The sequence below is a fragment of the Rhinolophus hipposideros genome, assembly GCF_964194185.1.
Source record: "Rhinolophus hipposideros genome assembly, chromosome: 10".
NCBI classification, from domain to species: Eukaryota; Metazoa; Chordata; class Mammalia; order Chiroptera; family Rhinolophidae; genus Rhinolophus; species Rhinolophus hipposideros.
In genome coordinates, this window is record NC_138056.1 from 44,948,524 (window position 1) to 44,957,913 (window position 9,390).

General features: G+C 39.8%; 1 protein-coding gene across 1 annotated transcript; it reads right to left on the reverse strand.

Moving 5' to 3' along the window:
• Nucleotides 1-4,175: 4,175 nt before the first annotated feature.
• Nucleotides 4,176-5,125, reverse strand: LOC308503814 (olfactory receptor 51L1-like; the record flags this gene model as incomplete). The annotated part of the gene is given in 2 exon segments (XM_081063479.1): nucleotides 4,176-4,630; nucleotides 4,633-5,125. Coding segments are annotated over 2 exon segments (948 nt in total).
• Nucleotides 5,126-9,390: the final 4,265 nt, after the last annotated feature.

The following is a 9,390-nucleotide window of genomic DNA, read 5'->3' on the forward strand; positions in this document are numbered from 1 at the left end:
GGACGCTTTGAATTTGTACCTTTTACTCAGATATCAATGTTCTTTCCTGATAGACTCAAGGACATACCTCTGTCATTTATCACCATCCACAGATTTGACACAGCCTCAATCTCAATCTAGGCTTTTATGTTTCTCCTAGTTAGCTTTTCCCTGTTGTTTGGGTTCTGAGAAAACAGGAACCTCATTCACTGTGTCACCCTCGCTCAGAGTCCAGGTCATGTTGCCCCTTGCATTGACCTTTCCTGAATCACCCACAGAACTCAAAGTCAAAGCACCTGATTTTACTAATTGTTTTCTCTCTTTAGTTTTACTTTTTAATTGTGAATGGTCTTTCAACCTGGTTTCTTCTCCTTAAAAATTGGAATGATTGTATTTGCTTCAAAGGACAAAAAAGAAAATTTAATGAGAAAATTTAGTTGGACATAAAAAAAGTAGACATTCAAAATAATATTTGATTGTACTTCTTCATCACAAGCAGAATCTCACTGCCAAAGAAATCATTCCTAATTTCCTTTAAAATTAACTCTTGAAATTCTCAACTCTAGTTTTCCTCTTGCCCTTGTCCCTGGACCACCTCTGATACCTCGTTTTGGACTAGGCACTGACTGGATTAATGGCCCCCTCAGCCATCAGTCTGAGATCTAGTCCTAACCCCATTTTCCAAAGATGATCATCTCGCTCGCCCAGCCTCCTCTGAGCTAGAATCCCCATACCCAGACCAGGCAGGTCTTTGCAGTCAGAGTTGCCAGGGTGATTCCCTCATTTTAAGCTACTCAGCTGCCCCTGTGCCCTGAAATATCATTAAACCATTGAAAGCCTAGGTGTGTAAGACCCTCATGGCATTGTCCTTGATCATGTTGTAGTCTAAAGGTGCTTGAGTAGGATCCCTGACCTAGTCTGGTTGCCAGGAGAAATGCCTGCGGATTTCTCCAACTTCAACAATCTAGATTCATTTAGGTGATAGAAGTATAATACTTCTCATTACCTTTATAAACTTTTGTCACTTGTGATTCCTTGTGTCCAAATATAGAGGTGATGGTTAAGCAACTAATTCGGGATGAGGAAGTCTTTTGGCAAAATTGAATATGTGCTCAGCACTCAGGTTTTCCAACAAGCTGTTTAGAGGTAAGGTTTCCTGTTCCTCCTCTATAGCTACCTCAACTTGCACCCTGAAAAGAATTTCATTCTATTTGCCTAAAATTAAATGGAGATTAAGTGATCTCTGTTTAATAACAGCTTAGATGTGTAGAGCACTTATGTTCCAGCTGCAGCTTAAAGTCCTATTCCGAGTCTATCCTCCTACGTTATGTAAACACAATCTGTTAAACAAGTATTAGAATGTACGTTTTGTAAAGAGGAGTCAAGAGAGGGTAAATATGTCATGGACAGACAACAAGGTTAAGAGTTGAAGCAAACACATTTCATAACAGCAAGTTATTTTAACTTATTTTTTTCTTTGGCTGTTCTCCAATCACCCTATTTCAGGAGCCTGGCTGGAGGAAGCCATTGTTATTTCTATATTCTTTACAATGCTTGTTTAAGTGACAGCTCTTAGAGATATTTGCCAACTGCTATTAACTTGTAACGTGCTTTATGGACATCCTGGTTTTGTGGATGAAGAACCTGGGTTTTAGGATTAGCAAACCTAAATGCATGCTAATGCATTCTTACAATGATAATTGAAATCACAATTAAACTATTGATTTATTGTCATTTCATTAATTACGCTTTGAAATAAAACGTTGCAGCAACTCACAGCTTTGGAGCATGTTATTCTTATTCCAAGGGTCTCTGCTTTGATAAACTGGGACTCCTTGTATTAGCCTGTCTATCTCTCCAATCTTGGGGACAGCATTTGGCCCTCTCTTATGGATACAAAAAGAAGAGGTTTTCATTTTTCAGTGTGTGTAGCTTTTTACTTGTTGTTAGCATGGAGTGACAACTTTCAAGCTCCTTACATGTAGAATAAAACCCAGAAATCCTCTCCTCCATTTTTAAAATACTCTCCTCTCATAGGTTTGATGACCTTATATTGTTATGCCATTCTTATTATCTCAATAACCTTCCCTCTAGTCTCCTTTGCTAAATTGCACTCTTCTAATTGAACTATAAATTTTAGTACTCTTTTCAGGAACATCTCACTTTTCTATACTTACTTTGCCTAAATGCTATTTCCATTTTCACAAATTTAAATACTACCTATATGCTGATGACTCACAAAATTATATTTCTAAGCTCCAAACTCAAACATCCAAATAAAAATGGACCTCACCCTTTGATGTCTTACAGACATTTCAGATCTAACATGTTAATAACCATGTTCTTAATCTTATTCCCTAGTTCTGTTTCTCCACAATGTCAATTTTTTTCATCCCATTAAATTGTATCACCATCTGCTTATGTAAGCTGAAACTCTGCATCATCTTTGATTTGTCTCTTTCCTCTCTGCTCATATTTACATCAAGTTCTATTTTTCATATTGATTTTTATTAAAGTATAGTTGATATATACCATTATGAGTTTCAGGTGTATAACATATTATTCAACATTTTTGTAACTTACAAAGTGATCACGATAAATCTACTAACTATATGCCACCAATCAAAGTTATCACAATACTATTGACTATATTGCCTATGCTGTACACTAATATCTATGTGACTTATAACTTAAAACTTATAATGAAGTTTCTACCTCTTATTCCCCTTCACCTTTTTCACCTACCCTCACTCTCCTACTCTCTGGCAACCATCAGTTTATTCTCCATACCTGTGAGTCTGTTTCTGTCTGTTCATTTGTTTTAATTTTTAGATTCCACATATAAGTGAAATCATAAAGTATTTGTTCTCTTCTGTCTGACTTATTTCACATAGCATAATATCTCTAGGTCCATCCATGTTGTCACAAGTGACAAGATTTCATTCCTTTTTATGAACTCTGACTGAAACAGATGAACAGGGAGTAATTGTAAAAAGAAAGCAGTGGAAATGGAAGGTTTTACCAAGAAGAAGGAATAATTTAGTCAAAGGAGTAAAAATCCAGTATTTGGGGGCATAGGTGAACCTAAACAAAAGGTCATTAGGAAAGTTTTGAAGTTACAAAAATGTAATTCACCACTGCCTCACAACTTGCAATTAAAATATTTCAGTCTGTCACTGTGAAAGTCAAGACCATCAAATGAGAACTTCATTTTCCTCCTCTGCTACCAACACATTTATGTCTGAATACTACCTTGTCTCTTTTCTTCCAGGAGACATGACACCATTTTTCCTATCCAAAAATTAATTTACCATGTATTTTTATGGGAGTTGACACCCTGGCTACTTCTGTGTACATGTATATACACACACACTCACACACACACATAGTGGGTGTTTTTTGGTGTGTGTGTGTGTGTGTGTGTGTGTATCTTAAAAAAATTTTTAAATTAAATTTATTGGGGTGACATTGGTTAGTAAAGTTATATAGTTTCAAGTGTACAATTCTATAATACATCATCTATATATTGTATTGTGTTGTCTATAAATCTTGACTCACCAATTTCTCCTACTTTTTCCTCTTTCGCCTCTTCTTCTCTATTTGTTTCTCATTATTAGCATGTAAACACTATTAGATTAATCTCATTATTTTTTTTGCCATGATATTATTCACCTTTTATCATCATATACATTTTTCTTCTTGTTTTAAATATAAGTTTCTTAAATGGATATTTCATATTTGTAATTATTATTTTTAAAGATAAATTAAGGTCAGTGAACATAGGAAGGGATAAATGCATATAGCAGAAATTAAGTATATTTTTCAATTGGACAATTATAGGAAAATGAGGAAAAACATGGGGTCTCAGGACCTATTTTTGTCCCAGACTATGATATGGACAATGGGGGTAAAAAAAAAAAAAAAAAAAAAAAGCAACATTGGGAAATTCATCTTAGATATACAGTAAAGTTAACCTTGATGGATATAATAGAAATATTATATTGTGAGGAATGATGGTAAACCATTATTTAACCTAATGAATATTAAGTGATGCTTGAACTTTCCACATCATCAGAGTAATTCACCCTAATTAAATTGCTATAGAATTAGAGTGTCAAAGGTCAGTAAGGAGAAAATACAAAAAAGAAGCTTTCACTTATTCCTTATTTTCAATAACATGGTGCATCCCCACTATCTCATTGCATCTTCCCCAGTGAAACCACCTTGAAGATGGCCCTTCGGATTTGCTGGGTCTTGATGCTATAGATAACAGGGTTCATCAGCGGCGGGAAGAGCACAGAGACAGTGGCCATGAGGATGTGCACCAGGGGTGAGGTGTGGCACCCAAATCTGTGCACAATGGACAGTCCTAGCACAGGCACATAGAAGCAGAGCACAGCCAGGATGTGGGAGATGCAGGTGTTGAGGGCCTTGAGCCTCTCCTCTGCAGAGGTGATAGCCAACACGCTGTGGAGGATGACAGTATAGGAGAGCAGGATGAAAAGGACATCAGAGCCCATGGCCAGCATGATGATGCACAGGCCATAGAGTCTGTTGAAATGTGTGTCAGAGCAGGCCAGGCGGATCGTGTCCTGGTGAAGGCAGTAAGCATAGGACAATGCCCCAGGGCGACAGTAGTCAAATTTCAACAGTGCAATGAGGGTGCTGCAGTGATGACGGCACTCCGCATGTCCAGCACAACCCCAGCCAATGCCATATGAGGACCTGTGAGCATAAGTGCATAGCACAGTAGGAATTGGATGGCCACCAGGTGGTCCAGAGCCATCGCAAAGAGCACGGCTGATTCCATGAAGCAGAAGTGTAGGAAGTGCTGCTGCAGAACACAGGGCATCAGGCCCACCATCCGGGCATCAAACCACAGCACATCCAGCACTGAGGGCAACGTGGACATGCATAGGCCCAAGTCTGTCACAGCCAGCATGGCCAGGAAGTAGTACATGGGCTGGTGGAGGGAAAGGTCAATTCGTACCAGATACAAGACGGTGGCATTACCCAGGAGGGCCATGAGGTATCCTACAAAAATGGGCAGTGAGATCCAGTGGTGAGCCCATTCCAGGCCTGGGAAGCCTGTCAGCAGGAAAGTAGAGAAGCTCAAGTTGGCACTTGGTAGGGTGGATATCCTCATTTTCAAGAGGCCTATTCACTCTGAGAAAGGTGGCAGTATGATTGAAGATTACTAAGCCTGTAAGCATGAGTTGTCCCACTATCACTGGGCACCAATCCCCTGCTAGATGATCTGGCTTCTCTGCATGCTCTGGAACTCAGTGACCTCTCAATGAACCACTGCCCTCACAAGCAGTCTGTCCTTTTCCTGCTTCCCCTCGCCCTTTCTCTATTCTCATCTAATCCTTTACTTACATCAGTGACATTAACCCTCAACAAAGGTTTTCTCTATTATTGTTCTTCACCAGCTAGTGAAAGATAAGTTTTTTTTTCTTCTCTTAGAAAAACCTATATAGATCAACTTAAACAGAATGTGCAGATTCTTGAAAATTGTCTTCCTTCCAAATTGTCTTCTTTGTATGACCTCTTCAAGCATTTTCTATAGGACAAATTATCTCTAATTTTCTAAGCAAATTGATGATGCCTGTAGAGAGTTACCTCATCCAATCTGCTTTATATCCTTATTGTCATTATGTGATCAGGAGAGGAGGTACCCGGCTTCTCTCCCAACTCAACCCTTCTCGAGGAACCCATGACTCACTGCCCAGTACCTTGCACCTCAGGCATCTTCTCAGGTCCCTAGGAATCTCATTTGTGTTCTCACAAAATCATACTAATTTATCCTATGTAGTCTACATCTTTAAAGTTGCTACCTTCACTCTAAATCCTGAGATTTCTTTGTTTTCAACTCTAACTTCAGAGTGTACTGACATGCCTGCTCCTTTGTTTCTTTTCTTTTTCTTCTTGTTTTTCTTTTTGTCTCTATGTTTTCAAAGATATCTCACTCCAGAAATCAAGCTGGAGGCCTGACACAATGTACACAACTTTAATGAATCAGGTAAACTTATTAGAGAAATGATTCCTAAGCCAGTATTGCAAAAAACACATACCAGTAAGTGTACCTTGAAACAGGGACAACAGTGACAAAGCCTGTTCCTTGCTCAAATTCATTTATTAAATACTGAAAACAGGCGTACCTGAAGAGATGATCACAAGACATCCTGCTATCCTGGATCCCAGACTCTGATATAATATTTGCTTTTGTATCCTCATCAGTAAATATCATTATCAAATAATGATAATGATATTTCCTATTTAAAGAATGGGTATGTTTTAATGTGTACAAAACTTAGCACACAATCTGGGGTATAATAAACAACAAATATATTTGTTATTGCTCCTGAACCAAAAACTGATTTTCTTGTAATTTCCCGTTGTTCCTACTCTGTGCCCCTCCTATCATTTAGAAATGAACTCCATCTCCTCTTTAATATGAGAGTGCTTTAGATCTTGGCACAATGTGTCATGTGCCTTTGAATGATTGGAGATCTACTGAGACACTAAAGAACTGAGGGAATAATTGAGAGACAGTGAGGAAAGAGTGTACTGAGCAACAGATCACAGTATATACTGAGGGACAGAAAGCAAGGATGAGGGACAGACTGAAGGATGAGTCTGAGGAATGAAGGAAGGTACAATGAGGGCCAGGTGGGAGAAGGATGAGAGACAGTGAAATGGTGGCTTAATAATAATATGCTGAGGGGGGAAGCTGAGGCAAACCATGGTTCAAGAAGTATGAGAGGCCATAAGACCTTGAGAAAATGGAAGAAGAATGGGGGTGTGGTGAAAGCTGGTTATAAAGACATTGAAGGACAGAATAAGGCAAGCTGAGTGTCAGAGAGAAAGAGGGGTGTGAAACTTAAAGGAAGGAACTCAGGAGCAGAAGATGAGGGAAATGTGAGGCAGAAGGACAGGATGAAGGGCCTGGGTAATGGATAAGCTAAAGTCAGAGAGAGGATTGCTGAAAGCCTGAGAAGAGAGAGATGGATGGCAGAAAGACATAGAGAGAGAACTGGGGATTGGAAAGAGACGGGGAACAGTAAAGAGGACAGCCAATGACTAAATTGATAGGAAGCTGAGGGACTGAGAGAGGATGGGTAGGAGCAGAGGGAGAAAGAGAGAGAAGGAAGAGGCAGAATAGGAGGTTTGAGAAGAGAAAATCTCTTGTAAGACAACAGAAGAGGGAGGGCTGGGCAGCAGAGAAGATGGGGAACGGAAAATGTGGAGAGACACCAAGGGACTGTCATGGGGAAGCATGAGGAACAGAGGGAGGATGAGGTATTGCAAAGTCTGAGGTTGGTACCTTAAAGAAGGAAGCCAGAGAAATTTCCACAGCCCTTTGTTCACGCTTTTCATCTCAAGGCCACCGGACAGGGAAGAATCTGTCTAGTCCTGTGGCTCTCTAGACACAGATTCATTAGTCAGTATCATGTGGTGGTTAAGGAAGTAGTTCTGGAATGAGATCTGCATTCAAATCAATATTTACGAACTCTATGATTGTGCAAATTACTTGCTTAATCTTAGTTTTCTCACTTGAAAAATTGAGACAATTATTATACCTGCTTTGTAGGTTATAGAGTCATTTATATGCAATTCTAAAGGTGGTGAAGTTAGAACCATACACACAATAGACGTAGATTATTATCATTTTCATTTTACAACACTGCCTTCTTATTGAAAGTTCTCCATAAAAATTATCTACCATATGACAGTTACAGGCCTTCCCTGCATGTCTGCAGGGGGCTCCACGGGACAGTTAGTATACGATCTGACAACAGTGAGGATAAGAAACTCAGGGTTGGAAGTTCGGAGCTCTTAAGTATTTTTTGGACAAGCCAGCCACATATGACTTGGTGAAGTGACCCAACCCCTCTGCTCTGCATCTGAACTTCATTCTGTGACAGAGTTCACACATTCCCTCCTTCCTTTCCAGGGAAACTATTTTGTATAATGGGACTGTGGAAAGTAGTGTCTGACGTTGTGGAAGCTGAATCAATTAGGGCAGAGTTATTGAGATTATAACTCCTTGCCTGCCACATCCTGTACCACTCCACATCAAGGTGCATTCCAGTCACAATTCTGGTCTGTCTTTATGCTCACAAAGATCATGGTGAGATACAATAGAACAGCAACTCTAACCACAGGTTGGCCATTGTCCTGGAAGCTGCCCTACCCCATGACTCATCTATAACTCTACTTATAGGTCTGCTAGATAAGAGGTATCAGAGAGGTCATTGGATTGAGTGCCTTTATCCACAAACCAAAGGACCTTCAGTAACTTACTGCTCCCTTGCTGTCAGTAGCTTCTTTCCTGAGCCCTGCAGCACTTCTCACTCCTCTCCCAGGCTCTTCTGACTGGCTCAGGATCTGCTGCGCTGGCAATTATAAAGCTATCTGTCTTCCTTTGGGTCTTAGGCCCTCAGAGGAAACTCCTTAGATGGATGCAGACCTGACAGACACCAAAGAGCGATCAACATCCTCCCAGAACTTAATTATGGGGAGCCCCAGTTACCTTCCATAGTAACTTAGTGACCCATATGTACCGCCATGACATATTTTAGCAGATCAGATTATCATTCATTTTCTTCTTCCACTGTCTGCTATTATTACAAGAAAAATTATTAGTTGACCCTCAGTCCTTCTTTCTGTGATCCTCTCTTTTCCCCAGTTAAGCTTCCCTTTAAAACTCTCCTTCTCACCAGGTAGTTAGTCATGCTTATTCGTTCAGCAAATATGAGGAGACTACAAGCTTTGGGCCCTATACTTGCATGTAAAGATTAATAAGACACAGTATCTGCTTTTGTGAAAATAATTATCTTTTCAGGGCTCAGGAACCTCTAAATTCCTAAGTCCATGATAAGAACTTAAAAATTTTATTGATTAAACAGATTCAGCACGTTTTCTGTTGGGCTTTGGATCAGGCAGGAAGAGTAGTGGTTTATATACAAGGTATTCCATGGCCCAGAGCTGTGAAGAGAAACCCTAAGGAAGCACTTCCTGGTCACAGTAAATTTAGTCTATGGCAGAAGGGACGGGAGGGCTCAGAGCACCTGAGCTAGGCAGAACTAGGAAAAGTATGGAGACACCCCGCTGGCGGATGCCATCAGAAAGGGGTCTCCTCTGGCTTCCTGGATGTGAAGAGGGAAAGCTTCCCTAGAAATGAATTTCTCTTCCTTAGCTTTGGATCCCACTTTATGCATTTATATACACAGGATTTCATTTAGTATTTATTTATTGAGTATCTACTATCTGCCAGGCATTGTATTTAGAGATTTACTGGTAAACACAACATGCATACTTTTCCAAGGAGCTTAATTTAGTAATCTACTCTGGAGTGGAAGAAAGAACCTAAACTAAAACCCAAAATAGTACACTCATATGTACTAT